At 35.6% G+C, this 21268-nt stretch overlaps 1 protein-coding gene across 2 annotated transcripts in view; it reads right to left on the reverse strand.

Annotated features, from left to right (window-relative positions):
• Positions 1 to 21268, reverse strand: part of Kdm4c (lysine demethylase 4C) — a 194823-nt gene that overhangs the window by 110261 nt on the left and 63294 nt on the right. For both annotated transcript variants that reach the window (XM_033757651.1, XM_033757652.1), the window contains exon 8: positions 19984 to 20060. In XM_033757651.1, the coding sequence (XP_033613542.1) occupies positions 19984 to 20060 (77 nt within the window). The remainder of the gene's footprint in view (positions 1 to 19983; positions 20061 to 21268) is intronic.

Here is a 21268-nt window from a genome sequence, read left to right on the forward strand (position 1 = left end):
CCCCCCCACATCCCATTTCCCATCAGTGGCACAAATGGCCCACTGTAGCTCACTCTGAGAAGCACATTTTTTCCTTCCACCGCAGATCCAATCAACTAACTTCTGTCAGTCCCAACTGCAAATCAACTCTGTTTTCTTCATCCTCACTGCTGCCACCTCATCTGATACCTCTGGCACCTTCACAACGTTTAAGCTATTATAATCTACCAGCGTAAGTTTTTAATGCTTGTCAGCCCTCACCATGGCACAGAGGGACACAGTCACCAGGACTTGGCCTTGTCCCTCGTCACAGTGCACTACTCTTCATGTCGAGACTTGCCAGCGACCTTCCCTGACATTCCTTTTGCCTACAAATATCAGAACAAATGTTCTCTATTCTTTGTTAATTATCCTGAAAACATTCTTGACAACTCCACCTCACTTTAACTTCCTTAGCCAAGTTCCTCTAGCCCTTTAGTTCAGCCATTTCTCTTCACACATTCCTACCGGCACATTTCACAGACATGGTCCTTTCAGTACCTCACTATGCTCACAACTTGTTGGTTCCATATGCTGTCCTCACTAACCCGTAAGATCAGTGAATGCTCCGAGAACACCTTTCAGGTGAATCACCCTTTCTCTATTATGATACTCAATCCAGAGCACACCCGAAGTATGAAAATGGGAAAACATGCCAATACATAGGAGAGTAAAAAGTCTTAAAGGTAACCAAAAGGTAAAAACTTGAAAAAACCATATTCACATCATGGCTCTCCGAGGAAAGGATGGCACAGACTTCAGTGACTAAACACAGAGTTTAAAAACAGACATGGAGTTATTTTTGCCATAACTTATTAGAAAAATGAACTCTTAGTAAAGAACAAATATTCATGGTCAAGCACAATCATATGTTATTTATACCATATTATGGGTTGTTTAATTCAACTTTGAAAAAATAAGTAGGAAAGAATAACAGCCACGTCACATCACATCATCTGTTTGACACATTTTCTCTCACAACACCTAACTAGTTCATTTGAGAAAAACAAAGAATCCAACTTGTACATTTATTAGCAGTTTACTTTATGCCTATGTTCAAAGTTTAGTAGAAGGCAAAAATCAGATAAGGCAATTTCTAACATTTCTTTCTTTTAAAAATAGCATTTTATTGTCAGGGAACAAAATTGGTAACTCTAAAACTTAATAAAGGCCCTACCCAAAAATCAATTTTCTTAAAACTCCATACAATGCCTGATAACATGTAAAGCTACTGTACCAACATGGGGACTGCACCTTTAGTCATTCATCTTCAAATCTTTCACCTGAAAGAACTGAATGAGAAGAAAGGAAAAAATTCTTTAGGGCACTGACTCATTAAACTAATCACCAACAGTAAAGACCAGGAAAAGGCCAGGTATTAAAGGCCTAATACCTATAATACAAATATTATGACAAAAATTCCATATATTTTACTTTCTTAACATGAACTTTTTAAATAATTTTAAATATCACAGATGTAGCAATGGAATCCCATGAGATTAAGTAATTTGCTGAGATCATCCAATCCAACGGGCATCATACTTTTTCCGTAAATGCTTATATTTACTAGTTTAGACTTTGAATAACGATAAAGTTATTGAAACTACTCTGCAACTGAAGATAGTGCATAAACAAACAGGTGAAGCAGTTTTTCAACAACACGAATACTTACAAAAGTAGGGAATTTTCTGATTGGCCCATAGGTCTAACTTTTTAATATTTGATCCAACCAGCAAGATAAGCAAGTGAGATTCAAACTTAGGTCTGCCTAATTCAAATTCTATGCTTGTAGTCCCTAGCATCTTCTGCCTCTTGGCATAAGGCTAGGCATAAAATATCACATAGAGGTGAAAATGAACTAGAAACAGTACTTGTTCTGTAAAACTAATAGCGGAAAAGGGGGAAAGACCTACATTTACTCAACCAAATCATCAAGAAGATAATAATAAAGAGAATAATCAAGACTCCATTTTCTCGTTTCCATAAATAACCAAGAATCCTCTGTAAAGCATAAACTCAAATAAATAAATTGTGCTGCCAGTAGTATATAACAATTCATGTTACTATTTGTTTCAGTAGTCTAGCTAATAAAACTTCTCATTAATACCAGATCATTAAATTTATGTACACATCCTTCTTCTAAATGATGATACCATTTCAAACAAAAGCAATGCTTTAGTTATTCTATGCTGTCTAACCTCAGGCTAAATGAAACAAGTTTATCTGAGAGAAAGAAGAATGAATTAGAGAGCCAAGGCCCATCACACCGAACAGAGGGCTGGATACAAATCACAATTCTGCCACCTACTTGTGGTATATATAACCTTGGGCCAGTTACTTAACTCTGTGCCTCATGTACCTTAAATGTAAAGGAGGTAAAAGCCCTTCCTACATGAAAGAGCACATGGGAAGAATTTCCTTAAGCATACACTAAATACAAGAGGAAAAGTGGTTAAATATGTATAAAGCTGATATTGATTCTAAGCGACGAATACAATATTACCAGAGAATATTCTCAGTGCATTTTAGCAGAGAACAAAAAATATGGATCTTGTAGATCTGAGGTTAATAATTTTCATAAAGTATAAAAAAACAACAAGCAGAAATAAAAAAGAAAGAAAGCTCTCTAAGAACCATAAATCCAGACTGCCATGCCCAAAGGCAGAGAGTACTTTTCTATGATGCCGTCAGTCAATTCAACTACGAAAAGAAGGTTGATCTCCAAGGATCCAGATGATTCAGGTGACAATCCTAATCCTTCCCACAAAACATCTGAGGACAAAATGGACCAAATCACACGAAACTTGAACAAACCTCAATCCCAGCTCATATGCAAGGAAGACTGAGTTCACTCTGACTTTCGGAACCTGACACCAGAAGGGGCACAGCTCTCCTGGAAGTAGTATTAGTTCCCTTTACTACAGACAACACATCCAGTACAGTCAAAAACAGTACAAGGCACACTAAACAGCCAACAATGTATGATCAACAGTTTATGATCAGCAGAGGAAATAACCAAACAACAAACAAATAAAAAAGGACAAGGAAAAGATATTGGAATTATCACTCATACTCTCTAAAATCAGCACAATCAAGATACAAAAGAATCTAATAGTAAAAATAGAGAAAATATATATGAAGAGACAGAAAAGCCATTTAAAAAAACAAAATATAATGTCAGAAATGAAAAAATATGACATTAGAAATGCTGAGGTTATTAGTTCTAAAAGTAGATTTAAATTGTTAACATAAAATTCAATGACCTTAGATTGAAAGATGGAGAAAGCAGAATTTAAAAGAATACAAATCTAAATCCAGATATGTATAGCTGAAGTCTCAGAAAAGGAGGAAAGAGAGACAATGAGTCAAAAATATATCTGAACAAATAATGGCAGAGAACTTTAAAAAACTGCTAAAGGAGATCAATCCATGGGTAGGAAAATCCTACAGACTCTGAGCACATAAACATAAAGACAGATTAGATGCAAGTGGATTAGCTAGAATAATCAGATACATACAACTAAAAATTCTGCAAACCAAATATAAAGAACACACCCCTGAAACAGAAAAAAGCCACAGATGACAACTAAACAGAAACAATGTACGGTGTAATAGGAAATTAAGCAATTGAATCAGATATATTAAACACAAAAATAACCTGGAAGACCACTTGAGAAAGGAATTCAAGGCCACCATGGGAACAAAGCGAGACTGTCCAAATTTAAAAAGAAAAAAAGTTTCACAGAACTAGAAAAAATAATCCAAAAATTCATTTGGAACCAGAAGAGACCTAGAACAGCAAAAGCCATCCTAGGCAACAGAGACATGGCAGCGGGTATTACAATTCCCAACTTAAAACTATAGTACAAAGCCACTGTGATAAAAACAGCATGGTACTGGCAAAGAAACAGACCTGAGGATCAGGGGAATAGACGAGAAGATACAAAAACAATTCCAGATGTACTCAGCTACCTCTTCTTTGACAAAGGAGCCGACCATCCTGACTGGAGGCAAGGTAGCCTCTTTAATAAATGGTGTTGGAAAAACTGGATTTCAACCTGCCAAAGATTAATACTAGACCCTTATCTTTCACCATGCACTAAATTAAAATCCAAGTGGATTAAAGATCTAAATATTAAAACAGAAACACTAAACTTGCTGGAAGATAAGTCAGGCAGAATTCTTGAAGACATTGGAAAAGACTTTATGAACAAATCCTCAGTAGCACAGAACTAGCAGAAAGAATCAACAACTGGGATCTCATCTTATTAAAAAACTTCTGCACTGCAGAAGAAACCATCAACAAAACTAAGAGACAACCTACAATGTGGGAAAAAATTTTACCAGCTGCTCCTCAGACAAAGTACTATTATCTACAATATATAAAGAACTCAAAACAATCACCCCCAGAATATAAAGACCCAATTCAAAAATGGGCACCTGAAATGAACAGACATTTCTCAGACAAAGAAGTAAAGGCAGCAAGTAAATATATGAAAGATGCTCCACATCACTGGTCATTCAAGAGATGCAGATGAAAACAACACTGAGATTCCACCTCACCCCACAAAGAATGGCTGCTATCAAGAAATCACACAATAACAAATGTTGGTGGGGTTGTGGGAAAAAAGGAGACCTTCTCTTTGTTGGTGGTAGTGCAGACTAGTGTAACCACTATGGAAAGCAATATGGAGATACCTCAAAGAACTAGGAATAGAGGTTCCATTTGACCCAACTATCCCTCTGCTGGGTATCTTTCCAAAAGAATTAAAAGAATCATATCACATTGATATATGCACACCTATGTTTATAGGGGCACAGCCCATTTGCCCATCAGTTGAAGACGGGCTAAAGAAGATGTGGTTTTTCTATAAAATGGAATACTACTCAGCCATAAAGAATGAGAAATTAGAGTCATTCATAGGAAAATAGATACATATTGAGGATATACTCCTAAGTGAAATAAATAAGTCACACATGTATAAATACAGAATAGTTTCTCTGGTGTGAAAAACTATAATGGTACATAAGATCCTAATGATATAATTGACAATGTGAAATAGGAAGAAAAGGCTAAAGGTGTAGGGGAAATGGGAAGGGTAGGAGAAAAGTAATAAGGGAAAAGAAAAAAAACATGAGAAAATAAAAAAGTGGAAATAAAGTATTTGTAAATAGGGAAGGAAGGAGGGGGTGAAGGGAGGGCAGGGATAAGGGGATAAAATGAGAACCAAGACCTGTCATGTAAAGGTACAAGATTCCAATGATGAATGTAACTGTACTGTATACCTAAAATGTACTAATAAAAATGAGGAAAAGAGAGAGAGAGAGAAAGAGAGAGAGAGAGAGAGAGAGAGAGAGAGAGAGAGAGAAATGCTTTCAAATGAAGACAGAAACACTTTCTGAGTGATAAAATTTTAATGGAAAATATATCCAGAGATCCTTTATAACAAATGCATTTTAAAAGATGAGAATGAAAGAAAATGATATAAGACTATCCCATGGGTTGGCAAAAAGAAATAAAAAAGGTTAGAAAGTAAATATAAAATAAATTTTAGTATGAGGGTAATGCAGTATACGAAAATAAAGTCAAAAGTAGGGGTGGAAGGGCTGTGGATTTAACTCAGTGGTTTGGCCACCTGCCTCGCAAGCACAAGGACCTGAGTTCAATACCCAGTACCAAAAAAAAAAAAAAAAAAAAAAAAAAAAAAAAGAAAGAAAAGTAGGGGTGGGGAATGAAATTAAACTTGTGAGATTTCTGTGTTGCACATGAAGTAGGATAGTACTAGAAGGTAGTCTGTGGTCATTACCAAACATTAATTATATTCATATAATTAATTATATCCCCCAAACAATACCTCATAACTATACCAAAATAGTTTTGTGCGTAAAAATCGCATGCAAAATGACCTCAAATACAAAATGTGAAATAAGTATTTTAATGTTTAAAATATACGTGAAGCTATGAAAATTTACATAAAAGGTTATGAAAAACATACCATATTTTTAAAGCAACCAAAAAGAAACTACGAGGCCAAAAAATAAAAATTTTAACTTTAAAGAAGGTTAAATAGCAGGCTACTTTTAATTGAAGAAAAAATGAGACTAAAGAAAGAGCTGGATAAACAACCAGAAAGTTATTATACTAAGTTCTGAATAAATGGTATGGAAGTTCCACTTACCAACTGCATGAAGTACATGTATATGTCCTTAACATGAAAAAAGAAATTTAAGCACTAAACTTCAACAAAATGGAACTATAAAACTATTAAAATAAAATATAGGCAAATATATAGATGAATTTAGAATATATATAACTTTTAATAAAATATCTAATAAACATACAACAAAAATTTTAAAATTATAAAGCATCAAATGAAACACAAATTAACAAAATAAGACAAGAAAATATGTCAGAGAGAGAGAGACAGAGTGAGAGATTATTTCTTATACTTTTGAAAAATAAAGAATTCAAAGACTGCCCACTGCTGGTAAGCATATAAAAACAGCTGCCTATGGGGAGAACTGCAATTACTGGTCACTTAAATTTAATTTGTAAAGATTAAAGCTTGCCATTTAAAATAGCAACTGAAAACATGCAACAAATCCATAAACACTGAGGTACTAAAAATTACAAAGTGTATATTCAGGAAAAACATTAAGTCGTGTTAAATCAACTGACCATTTGCATTCCCAAAGAACAGCAAGCTGTAATCCCAAATTATATACAGAAAACATATGAAAGGCCAATTAACAAAAACACTATGTCTTTCTGTAAAGGATGAGGTGTGAGGATTTGAGGATGGTGGAGGAGAGACTTCCTTCACAATACTGTATTAAGTACTTCATACTCATAGAAGAAAACCCACAGACAGACATAAACAGACACACACACAGACACACACACACACACACACACACAGTGAACATTTTCATATTAAATATATGCAATTTAAAAGAACTATGGATGATGCCTGACTTTTTAACCGTGATTTTTTAACTTAACTGAAAATTTAGAATGGCAAACCTCTGCACCTTCTATAGCCTTTTATTAAGCTGCAACTTCTTTCCAATCTAACCTATGGAGATAAACCATTCAGCGTTGCCGAATAAAATACAAAATTAAAGTGTGTTCTCATTGCCAGCCTTGTTTTATCTATGTTTAATGAGCATGCCTTTTCCAGGAACAATGATACTCAGAATAAAATGACTCAGTACTATAAAGATTTAGATATTGTTAGTAAACCAATGTTCGCCAAAACAAAACAAAAAAATATATTAAAAATGCCTTTTACAACATGATTACTCTATACGGCCGGCAACTGTTACTTCTGTTTCCCAAGAATAGCATTAAAAAAGCCATTCTGCTGCATTTTTTCCCCTCAGGGCAGTAAAGCTGAATGAAAAAAAATATTAAATCAGATCATGTTCTAAACATTATACTTTTCCTGTGTAAGGTGAGGTCCCTTTCCTTCACCGACCACCATCAACAAAAATCCCCTTTAATAATGCCAAATAATTTTAAAATGTGATTTCTACACTGAGATGAACTGCTTCCTACTATACCAATTTACAACATGAAATGATTTCTTTATGGCTGAGTTGTTAAACCATGAAGAAGGGTGTTTATAATCGAAATGCTGACACAACATTAGCAACAAAGGAGAGAAGGGCATTGTTATAATGCAGCTATTTGCAGCTGTTCATTATTTGTAGTAGAGGGAAATCATGTTCCAACGGCTCTTCTATAAAACATCAGTTAAAGAAATGCCAATACACACATTCTCAAGATGCTCCAGAAGAAGCTCTCGTTTTAGCTGACATATCCATAAGTGCCACTAAAGCCAATTTTCAGGGCCACATTAAAATTATGACTCAAGCACCCACACACACACATAGGCACACCCTCATTTATCTGACACGTTCATAACAGAAATGCAAAACTCTAAAATAGGGAGGCCTGAGCTGGGAAAACAAAGAATAATTCATCACATGAAAGGAAAACTCGTGCTGACCAACAAAACATGGAAGAGTTATTTCTGCATATGTGGCTCAATCATCAGAGCTAGAGAAAGGACAAGGTGTCACCTAAGAAGAGGCTGTGCATGGTGAACCAACGGATAAGGGAGAGAATGGCCTGAGACAGGAGAAGATTTCTGATGGCTTCTTGCTGCTTGGTTAAATGTAAAATGAGCTTACCACCTGAGAACAGGGAAGGGGAGGGAGGTGGGGAGAGATCTAGGGAATAGTTATGAAACAGTAAAGCAGATCACAGCGAAGGGGTGACAGCAGTACAACCACTGGGCTCTGCTGAGGATCCAGCAACAGTTATGACTTGAAAGCAAGAGCAATCTGCATGCTGAGTGTTTCTGTGCAGCCATAATCAGCAACCAGACTGTAGGTACAGTAGACAGGTAGACTTACCTGGCCGACTTATGATGAGAGGGAACAAAGTAAGGAAGTGGCAAGAGGGCTAGGAGTATATGAAAACAAATAAATTGGAAACTAAAAACAGAAGAAGAGACATGGAAGAACAGAGAAGATGAGAAGTCAGGAACATCATTGACTCACACTGCCACAGTGAGACTGAGGTCCAAGAAGAGGGTATGGGGCTAGAAAGAAAGAAGAAGTTTAGACAAAGTGAGAGCATCAAAAATCCAGAGATGATATTTAAAATGCAACACTTATTAAAATTAAAACAGACACAGCTCTTGAAGGCATAGGCACAGGAAAGGACTTGCTGAACCCCAATGACAGAAGAAATAATACCAAGAATCAAAAAATGTAATCGTATCAAATTAAAAAACTTCTGCACATCAAAGGAAACAACCAACATAGCGAAGAGACAATCTACAGAATGAGAAAAAAAATTTCCAACTATTCCAAGGACAGGGAACTAACATCAACAATATATAAAGAACTCAAAAAGACTGGACCCCCCCACCAAAAAAAGACCCAATCAAAAATGAGCAACCAAAATGAACAGACATTTCTCAGAACTGTAAATGGCTAATAAATACATGAAAAATGCTCATTATCACTGGCCACCAGAGAAATGCAAATTACAACTACACTGAGATACTGTACTATCTTACCCCAGAAAGAATGCTATCTTCAAAAACTGTAAGAATAACAAATGCTGGTGAGGATGTGAAAAAAAGGATGATGGGAATATAAACTAGTACAATCACTATGGAAATCAATGTTTAGATTGCTTAAAAAACTAAAAGTAGAAATTCCATTTGATCCAGCTATCTCCCTCCTAGGTGTCTTCCGAAAAGAATTAAAATCCTCATGTTATAGAGATACACACATAACCACGTTTATAACAGCACTATTCATCACAGCTAGATCTTGGAAATAGCATATGTCCATCAACAGATGAATGAATAAGAAAAATGTGGTATTTGTACACAATGGAGTGCTGCACTGCCAATAAGCTTGGGGCATTCATAGGCAATGGATGCAATTTAAGAATATAATGTTAAGTGAGGTAAGTCAAAATCAAATATTGCGTGGACACACTCTTTCCCTGTCTCCCTCCCTCCCTCTCTCCCTCTCTCCCTCTCTCTCATGCAAATTAAGACATAAATAGGAAGTAGAGAGAAGTTCAAATACTTCCAAGTTATACTCTCCCAATTATATTCCATTGCTCTAAAACTATTCCATTTAATTTATACTAAAAGTTTATTTTAGTTCATTGACAAGAAAGTTTGTGTTGTTATGTTTTTTTTTTGGTTTATGTTGTTTGAAGACAACAATAAACAAGGCAATAACTATTGTTATTCTCAGTATTTGGTTATGAAAATGTTTCCTTTTTCAAAAAGAAAAAGAAAAAATGCAACATACAGGACTGGGGGAATAGCTCAGTGGTACTGTGCTCAATTAGCATGCACAAGGCCCAATGTTTGATGCCTAGTACTACAAAAAAGCAAAAAAAAAGTAAAATGCAATAAAATAAAATACAACATATCTAGTGGACAGGCCAGGGACAAAACTAAAAAGGCTGTCTTTTTACTGAACACTATATTAGTGCCCTTATCACTTCAAACTTAATGACTTAAACAATACGAAATTATAGAGTTAAGGTCAGATGTCCAAAATGGGTTTCAGTGGAGTAAAACCAAGAGGCAAGCTGAGCTAGTTCTTTCCTGAGGGGAGGATCTGCTGCTATGCCCTCCTTGGCTCCTGCAGGTGAAGGTCTTCTCACATGTGCCTTCCTCCTTAGCCTCCTTTGTCTTCACAGTAAAAAACCCTTATGATCACACTCCCTGCACCCACATAATCCAGAATAATCTCCAAATGTAAAGCACCATCTGTTGATGTTAAAGGTTTGTATCTCAAGACATTAATGTAATTTCCTCTGATACACAGGTGAATAAAATAGTTAAGGGTTTGTATTCATTTCATTTTCTAAAATACAGAGTTGAGCTAAAACACTAAGTTTTGACAATCGTATCTTCATATGAAAAGCTAGCAGTGACTTATTCAAATCATAACTATATTTTCAGAAAGAAAACTGGTAAGGTAGGCTTGTATTCCAAAAGCATGAAATTATCAAAAACTTTAAATTTTTCACTCGCTATTTTCTAAATTATACAATTTTAGCTTTTCTTCATCTAATTTGTAAGATGGACAAAGTAAACTCACTATGTTTTAACTTTTTAAATATCATCACACTACCTTTCGTGTGAAAGAAAACAGAGTTCGCAGAGCACCTGCCTAGCAAGCCACTCACATGGTAGGCAGCAAGAAGCAGCACCTACACTACCTGTGACTGGCCAGAGTGACACGCAGAGGCTGCTACAGTCACACAACAGTATTTGTAGGCTGCTGAGCAAAGCACAGGTGATGATTAAGCTCAACTGACAACTAACTACTTTGGCTTGGGAGCTGCCTAGGGCGTTAGTAAAGCACACTCCTGGTCTCAAAGATGTGCCCTTAGGGTCTCTATCTGACCCCTGTCTCCTTCTTCCGTGGTACTCTTCTATTCACTGCTTCCTGGCCCCTTCATGGCATGCACAGCTTGGCTCCACCATGATGTGTCGGCCTCAGAGTCAGTCATACATGGACTGAATCCTGCAAAACTGAGCCAAATTCAACCTCTCCTTCTTTAAATTATGGGTGTTGGGTATTGCATCCCAGTGACAAAAAGCTAGCATAATATACATCTAACTGTTAAAAACTGTACAACATTTGGCTTTCAAATAAAAACTCAGCTGGTTTATTCCTTCTTCCCAGCATGATCATCAACAATAAACAGCAAAATACATGTTTTCCTCATCTAGCTACTGGACTGATTTCTGCCTTTCGTGAGAAATGCCTGCACTGCAGTTTTCACCCCACCCTTCCTGAGGACCTCTTTCCTCACAGAGGAGAGCCTCCTTGCCGCTGAGTGACCTCAGGGCATGCACAGCCTGGTGCGCAGTACAGTGTGTTAGGCTCCTTGTAATGTCACTCATTATTCTTCCTGACTTCCCCTGTGCTCTCCGGTTGAAACTCTAAAGATTAATGAGGCATTTGTTCTCAATCAAGGAGCTATTTATGAATACAGTTCCACTTACAGTAAGCCATGTAGACTTCTTTTTCTTTCTCTCCATTACAAAAGGGGAAGGTGTTTATTGAACAAAGGGGACAGGAAAGAACAGAGTAAAATGATTTGTGACTTTCTAGCCTGTAAGCAGTCCCCTAATAGAAAGGCTTCCTCATCATCGCTATGCTGTCAGGATAACTGATACCCTCAAATGTGCTATTCTATCTGGTTACAGTGCACTACTTTTTACCACGCCGGCCTTTGTGTGCCAAGGTTTAAGTCTGTGGCTGTTTGGAATAATTTGCCTCCTAAATGTACTACCTCAGAGGAAGAGTAGGATTCCAGCTGTTGGTCCAGACACATTTGGGTGGGGAGGAGAAAGATGGCAAAGGCATCCACTTGGCCAAAAACAGCCACTGCCTCGGGATGAATGCCCTGCCTTTGACAACAACACAGCCTTTCTTTCCCACTAGTTTTACTTTGTATGTAGATCAAAGTCAGCCTTCCAGCCTGTCAAGACATTTATCACCTAGTCTCAACCGTATCTCATGGAACAACAACAACAACAACAAAAATACAGCATAAAACATATCAGAGGGAGCAGCAGTGCCACATGACCTCTAAGGGCCATAAGCAGATCTGATCTAAAAATCAATGGCTTGATCTACAAAGACTTTAGAGCTCTTCACAAAAGACAAATGTCAATGCTGTTGTTAGGTGGGAGATTGAATGCGGAAGATTATCCAGTTCTAGGAAAGGTTCCCTGGGGAGAAACCAGAAGAAATATAAAATGGAAAAGAACCTATTACTGGACCAAGGATAATATTCTGTAATAAGCAAGCTAAGGTTGCTCAGGATGGACTAAAACTTGCAATCTTCTTGCTTCAGCCTCCCAGACTGCCAGGGATTTAGCTCAGTGGTTCCACTGCCTACTTCGCAAGCACAAAGAAGGGGGGAGAGAGAGGGAGAAGAGGAAAGGGAAGGAAAGAGAGAGAAAAGGAGGGAGGGAGGGACAGAGGGAGAGAAGAGGGAGGGAGAGGAGAGAGGGAGGGAGAGAGAGGGAGGGAGAGATTTCTGAGAAAGAATTATTTAACACTAATTACTAAAAAAGTATTAAATTTTATGGAAACTAAGAGAAAAACTGTAAATTCTATTTCTATAACTCATATAACTAAATCCTTAGTTATTCTGAATTTAAGGTGCAGATTTAAAAGGTAAAAGTATTTTTTTCTAAAACAGAAGATTCCAAAAGCCAAATAATTGGTAATTTATAACACCAATTATCAACACCACTGTTTGTATGAGGCTGAAGAGAATAAATGTGCCACGGAATACAGGTGACATAACCCTCAGACATATGTATATTTTTTCAACTCAAAAACTGTTTCAGATACACAGGTAAGAAAATACTAGCTTTAGATTCAGAAAGGTGGATTTGGGGTTACTTCCTAGAAGTACCCCCATAAATAGGAACTAATGCTCAGTGAATAGGAGCCAGCTTCAAACTAATGATGAAAATGAAAGACTCCATCAAATAGTCTACCTTCCTCCACCCACTAATCATTCTGCAGACATATAAGGAGAATTTCAAGGACTGGAGCTTCAGAGTTCTCAAGGATGTCAAAAGTTAGTGGCTTTCTAAAACATGCATTTTTTACCTAAGATTTAAGGTTAGGAGTTAAACTAAGGTACACTCCAAAGATTAGGAGTTCTGATAAACAGTTTTTTTACAAAAGACAGATCCTTAAGCCCACATGATTTAGCAACACTTGTGGGGGTGGGTTTGATATACACCATTACCTCAGGTATTGTAGAATTAAAATTTTTGACTATGATTTATGAAAAGAAAAGACACTTTCATTTAGGAGCCAAATAAAATATCCATGTGCAGCACTGGAGAGCATGGATGGTAATCATTACTCATTCTATATGTGACATTTATTTATAATCAAGCAGTGAAAAAAATGTGCAACAGCAACCAAAATGCTTATGTTTAAGCACTGCAGAGAAAATCAAGAGGCAAGGAAAAACTGATTTCAAATGATCATAAAGGTATAGTTTGGTCATATTATTCCATTTAAAAAACAAATAATAAGGGCACAGTAAATAAATGTAAGCTTTGAGAATCTCTCATGTTTAGCTTTTGATTTCTTAAAACCATTTCAAGAAAAGAAACAATGCTATGCTTATTATACATGTATCATACAACTTTATTATTCTGCAGAATATGGTAAATGCTTTTCAGTAGATAATAAATGTGTACAATTACCTAGTCTATATATTTCATTACAGAGAATGAGAATTTTTGACCCATCATGTGCTTTTTCTATTGTTTCATAGCAGCAACACTCACCAAAAACACAATGGATAGCTTCTCTTTTGTAATGTATTACTATCAAACAAAAATACTCAAATTCTCCTGGATTAAACATAAAGGGGTAACTGAAATAAAAAAGAAATTTGGAGCAATAATGTGCATAGCTACACCCCAAATGAGAGGTAGATAGAATTATAATAAGGTCTTGGGATAATTTTGTTGGATTTTACTCTTTAAAAACAATTTAGGATAGGAAAAAAATGAGAAACAAAGAGATCTTCCATATATTCCCTTCCCTCACACAAAAATGTTCTCTCCCATTATCAGCCCACCACTGCAGCCGTACATCTGTTAGTGGTGATGAACCTGTGCAGACACACCCTTATCACCCAGAATCCACCGTTTACATTCAGGGCACCATGCTGTTGAACAGCTTATAGGTTTAACCAAATGTAGAATGAAATGTATCTTCCATATTCATATCATACACAGCATTCTCACTGATGAATAATCTATAATGATGAAAATGCGTAACAGCATGAAAACTGTCATGTCATCTGGCCAGTAATCACCAGTAGCATGTTACTCCTATACTTTATAGTTACTCATTACCAAAGAGTACGCAATTTAGTTTTCTTTTACAAAACCCAAATATTAAGGAAAACTAACTAAAGCAAAATGTAAACACAAAGCAAAGCAGAATCAAGGAATTTTAGAGTCAAAGTAGAAATTAAATGTACATCTCTGCTGGAAACTCCTCATCACACTGCTCTAAAATCTTCCTTCCATGTATATTTCATTTAGAATACAGATATGTGAGCGACACATTTATTCACCCTATCCCCCACAAATTATTTCACGTAATAAAAAGCTCCCCAGTAAAATAGAGCACAAAAGATACTTCACTTGAAATTTCTCAAGCTGACAATGAAAAATGATAGCACAGGCAACTCAGTCACGTACAGAAGACTGGCAACTCACCATTAAGCAAAGTCATAAATCGGACCAGGTAGGCAGTTAAGTTACGAGTCTTCACAGCAGCTTTCCCTCTCACTCATGACATTGTAACAAAACCCATATCTCCCTTTCTCTGAAAGATCCCTGAAGAAATATCGCAATTTCCTAGAAAGAAACAGCTATAAAAGTACCACATTAGCCCTTAAGTTTTTTAAAGATTACCTAAAAAAGGCTGGGAATTTAGCTCAGTGGTTCCGCTACCTGCCTCACAAGTACAAGGTCCAGAAGTTTGATCTCCGGTGCAAAAAAAAAAAAAAAAACCAAAAAATTTATTTGAAAACTGTGGGATGAACGGGCATGAAAGAAACCAACTCCACAGAGCAAACCTGGGCCAAACAAAGAGAAAAAGAGGATAAAAGTACACACTGCAGCTAAGAAACAGCATAGGCTACCATGCAAACACACACAATAGCCTAACCCTCAATTTAAAAAAACAATCCTATTCAAATCCTCTTTCAACTTCTTTAACTGCTTATATTTATCCTTCAGAATTCAATATTATAAATTCATCAGAAGATCACACATAAAAATATTCCTATTACTTATTACTAGCTACCTTTTAATACTCTGGAGAGCATATAGAATTTAATTATTAACTTTTATAATCAAACTAAATTTTTAGATTGCCAGGCTATTACAGACATTTAACTAATATCTTCCTTCATAATTAGAAGCATGATCCTAACATAGTTTTCTGGTATTTCAGAAACATTCTCTAGTCTCTGAACAATTTTAAAAAAACATAGGGATAAAAAAACAATTTTAAAAAAACATAGGGATAAAAACAAGGAAAGAACAGAAGAAAAACACAGAAAGAAAGAATAAAAACTCTGCATTTTTTAAGGTGAGACTATTAGGTTCACCTTGTTAAATAATAGGAGCATGCAGTAGAAATTGGTGCCCATAATAGGTATAAATTACAGGAAATTAGATTACAAATAATGAGATGAGATGTATATGAGGATAAAACTAAGAGACACTAAAATGAGAGTATCAACTTTATGCATCTAACAATAGGGCCCAGCTATGTCTGAAATGTTCTCTAAAATGATACTAAATAACAAAACATTACTCCAACAAAAAAGTATATATGTAGAGAAAAAGATATTATAAATTCATCAGAAGATCACACATAAAAATATTCCTATGACTTATTACTAGCTACCTTTTAATACTCTGGAGAGCATATAGAATTTAATTATTAACTTTTATAATCAAACTAAATTTTTAGATTGCCAGGCTATTACAGACATTTAACTAATATCTTCCTTCATAATTAGAAGCATGATCCTAACATAGTTTTCTGGTATTTCAGAAACATTCTCTAGTCTCTGAACAATTTTCAACATAGGGATAAAAACAAGGAAAGAACAGAAGAAAAACACAGAAAGAAAGAATAAAAACTCTGCATTTTTTAAGGTGAGACTATTAGGTTCACCTTGTTAAATAATAGGAGCATGCAGTAGAAATTGGTGCCCATAATAGGTATAAATTACAGGAAATTAGATTACAAATAATGAGATGAGATGTATATGAGGATAAAACTAAGAGACACTAAAATGAGAGTATCAACTTTATGCATCTAACAATAGGGCCCAGCTATGTCTGAAATGTTCTCTAAAATGATACTAAATAACAAAACATTACTCCAACAAAAAAGTATATATGTAGAGAAAACAGGGCTCTATAAAATAGAGCTAAAAATAAATCGATCTAACACATCCAAGTTTTAAGCTTCAAACCCAAATAAAGCTTTCATGCTGTTGTCTTTATTTGCACAATACTGATATAAGAGAAAACCAAGGCTCAAAGAAAGCAATGATATCAAATTAAAACTATGAAATACACAACTTGAATTTAAGGGCAGGTGGCAGTTGTTGGATTTTTCTTTCATTTCATTTGAAAGTGGGCATAGAACCATAATCCTAGAATCTAAATTACAGAATAATCCAAAAATCACAAATGCTTTCTTGAGTTCATGCATCTGAAGCTACAATACAGCTTTCTGGTTTCTATTTTCATTGACACAAGTGGATAAAATAAGGAAATGGCAATAAAATGGATCAGAGTGAGGTATGAACTCAACCTCTGAAAACTGTAAGAATATCAAAGATAAAAAAATAAAGATCTAGCCCTTAACACTATTATATCAACCTCTCTATATTCTTATCTTAAAATGATCAAACATTATGCCATGTATTAGGAATGTTCTAGAGACAAATGAGACAAGATCTGGCCTCGAGTTAAAAACTGAAAAGTATCTGCCTGGGTCCAGAGTGACATCCACTTTGTACAACTGCTATATGAAAAGACACCTGGGCCGATTTAGCTCAGTGGTTCTGCCACCTGCCTCACAAGCGCAAGGTCTCAAGTTTGATCCCTGATACCAAAATAAATAAATAAATAAAAGACATCTGGTCTGTGAGTTTTAATTCCAGATTTGCATGGACTTTTCCTTATCCTCTCCAGATATAAGTCGACAAAAATCACTACACTCTAACAAATGAATTTGTTTATTGTCAGGGATCAGATTAAATGAATTTAAGATGCCTTTGCTTCAAAACTACTACTGACTCTTAATTCTATGATACAGTATAACTATACCATAGCCTTATTCTTAAGGTGCATCTTTAAACTTGGCACAGTAGTGCACACCTGTAATCCCACTGGGAGAATGAGGAAGGAAGACTGTGAGTTCTAGCCTAGCCTAGGCAACTTAACAAGACTGTGTCTCAAAATAAAAAATATAAAAAAGGATAGGAATATAGTGCAGTTTGTGAAGGCTCCAGTTTCAATCACCAGTACTGCCCCCCCACAGTGTATTTTAGAAATAGAATCACCGCACATAATTCCTACTAATACCTTCTAAAAACAAAAAGACTTCAAAAGCACTTACCAAAAAAGTAAACAATTGGAGTAATCATATTTGTTACACTCATATCTCCCAGGCTAAACATGCTTTAGAAATTTGCTTTTCATTCCTGATAAACAACTCTTACCTCTACAAGGCATCTTTTTTTAAATCCTAGGAAATAATTAGGAATGAGAGTATGTGAACTACAAGGCAACACTGAAATATCATTCCACATCAGCTGCACTATTAGATTTCCATGAGTTCCAGGACTACCCTGGAATCTAAAGGTGACAACACTGGAGTGATTCCTAGAGAAGTCATGTTGAAGAACTTATTTAAATGCAATAATTCCAGCCACAAAATTCAAAGTAATCAAACAAATATTTAGTAAAAATACCGCGAAATTCACGACCACATTAAATCAAGGTACTAAAGGCAGAATTACGATATTGTCAGTTTCATTTCTACAATTCAATTATTTCTTAGGGGAACTGAAAATGGAACTTCATAAAGTTCACTCAAAAATGTATAAACTGAAAAAAACAACTGACATCCACTAAGAATTCAGATAATTTCCAAATCAAAATAAGACATTTTGTTGGGCAGGGCAGGGATGTAGCTCAGTAAGAGAGGGACCGGTGCCTGGCTCTGCCATGAGAATGGCAGCTGGGACTGCAGGGCACCCAGTGTGCAAGCGCTGGAGCCAGGCAGTGACTGTGAGTGGGACAGAGAATCCGTAAGGCTTTGGTGAGCTCAGCCAGATGGCCTCTCATCTCTTCACTGCATTTCTAATTCTTCAGCATGAATGAATCAAAACTGGTTTCATAAGGATTTACTTCAGCTCATACAATGAAATAAGGCCTGCACAGTAAACAGGGACTGAATTTATCCAGTCATCCTGATCAGCAAGGATACCTGGATGTTTTAAAGATGCTTTTTATTTACTTAGATTTTATTACCCTTACAGACCTGATCATAACAAAGCAAATACCACAATGTTTTCCAGGCCAACTCACATAGTGGATTCTGTTACCTCTGACATCTAACAGATCGTATTATTTGGTCTATAAAGAGTGTCCCAATTTCCCACCTCTTTCCCTCACTCTCCTAAGTGAATGCCAGCAATAAAACCATTCAGAGAGATACCCCTCTCAGACTCCTTTAATTTATAGTCACCATATGTCTACTACCACACTGAGACCTAAATATAACTAATTATGACATAAACTTTCATCATGTAGGACATATTCCTTATATTGTCCTTCAGGTTTTCAATTCTGGCTATAAGAAAATTTAATTCTTTATAATTACTGATCCCTGAGGTATACAGAAAAAGCCACTCCTACAATTGAAAGCATAAAGTTCAGTATCTGCTCTGAGGAATAGAAGGTGGTGATCTGGCAGGTCTTCGCTTTTGAGAATGTTCTTATTTCTCTTGAAAGACGAGACTTTTTTTTTTTTTTTTTTTTTTTTTTTTTGTACCAGGAATCGAACTTGGGTCCTTGCATTTTCAAGGCAGAGGCAGTGGAACCACTGAGCTAAATCCGCAGCCCAACAAGACAATATTTTTAAGAAAAATTAAAACAGAACATGAATGGCAGAATGTATGATAAAGGACATTAGTGAAATGGAAATCAAAGACTGTGTATAAGTGAAGTTTCCACAGGGGTTTTATGAAAAACAATTTAGAGCAAAACTCATCTGTGACCCTCAAGTGGCAGATCACTCTTGTTAAAGCTTCCCTCTCAATTTCACCGCAATGCATGGCCAAGCTAATACTCTAAAAAATTTTAAGATGTAGATGTAAGGATAAAACAAAAAAAAAACCTTATTCTAGAGGAAAAGATGGAGATCAACATGGTTTTTTCAGGGGTCACAAGGGATCCTACCACAACAGGATATAATGCTTATTTTTAAGGATTACAAAAAGTGGAGCCGAACAGTAAAATGAAGCGCAACTCTGAGGCCTTAAAATGCAAATGTGGACCTGGTAAACGTTCCCAGTTAAAAGTAGAGAAATTTACCTACTATTTCTAATTGTTTATTTTTTTTGGTACTGGGGATTGAATACCTATTTTTAAGATGTCAGTATATAGGGTGATTTGGAGAGGAAAGGATAGAAATACAGGAAAAATGTGGACCTACACACAAGAACATGTGTACAATATTATTTTCTAGCAGACTTACTGTGCCCACAGTGTATAAGGTAAGAGGAGGGGTAAAGCACTACTAGAAAAGGCTACATACTGCTGTCCACGCATTTCTTTTGCACCGGGCACACAGCCATCCATCACAGATCTCATGAGAAGGGACTCCATAACAGCCTAGAAATAAGAATGTGGATCCACACATTAGGTCTCTCACATCTTTAAAATACTACATATCTCAACACCAAAATAAATAAAATCAGGTTAACTACCTACCATACCATTTCTTATTTCCACTTTTAGAATAAAATAAAAGCAAGCCTGACTCAAAGATAATTTTGGTTCTCATTCTTCATAATTAATAAGAATCAGACCCAGAACACATGAGCATGTGGATCTAAATGCTAACTAATCCTCAACAGAATGTGCAATAATAAAACTTCTCAACTAATCTTTCTCTCATGCATAAACATTTCAAAATATGTTCCAATTCATGAAAGGAAATGCTAAAATAATACAATAAATATATTCTGACATACTAGTTTTGTAATTAATGTAATTTACATTTACATTTCAAAAATCAAACCCAATTAGTCATCATTTCAGTGACAGGGCAAAGACTGTACAACTAATGATGAAGAGATGTCTTCACTTCAGCTTGTCTAGGGGGTTAATGCCAGGCACACAATAACTAAGAAGATAATGGGGTACAAATACGTGTGGTAATCATGCAACATGGAAAAACATGTTACCTGGACTTCTTGAAGCAGAGTTTTAAATGACTTAAATGAGTAACTTTAACATCAGATATTGGTAACATTTGAGGTGAGAACAGAAAATAACAGAAAGGTAATTACCCAAAGAAAAAAACACTCATAATTAACCAAGTCTATTAAATACTAAGCTCAAGCACATGTTTATGAACTATTATGGTTAAATTAATAACTGCTGCATTAAGGGACCAAGTCTGAGTCCCTATTTTGGGGGTCCTACTACTGTGTCTTTTGAATATAGAAAATAATGTATAGTAAATATTGTGTGACCAACTGGTATCAATACAACAAAAAGATTATATTTCAGGTAGTTGATGTTCAAATCACTTCAGAAAGCTGATGGGCTACTGCAACTCTAATATTAAAAACTATTAAATACAGAAGATGATAATTATGTTATAAATTATCCAAACTACATTGTGTATATCACATATGAGTACATTAACAGAATATGTGATTGAGTAAATTCTAGAGCAATAAAATGTTTTAAAATTGAGTTGTAATATATAATAGATCCCTTTTACATATTCTGTAAGATTTACATGCAGGCCAATGTTTATAAAATATATTTACCACTTATCCACCTGTGTAAATGTAACAAAATGAGACAGT

The sequence above is a fragment of the Fukomys damarensis genome, unplaced genomic scaffold (genome assembly GCF_012274545.1).
Source record: "Fukomys damarensis isolate Sample0158 unplaced genomic scaffold, DMR_v1.0_HiC HiC_scaffold_31, whole genome shotgun sequence".
In the NCBI taxonomy this organism is placed as follows: Eukaryota; Metazoa; Chordata; class Mammalia; order Rodentia; family Bathyergidae; genus Fukomys; species Fukomys damarensis.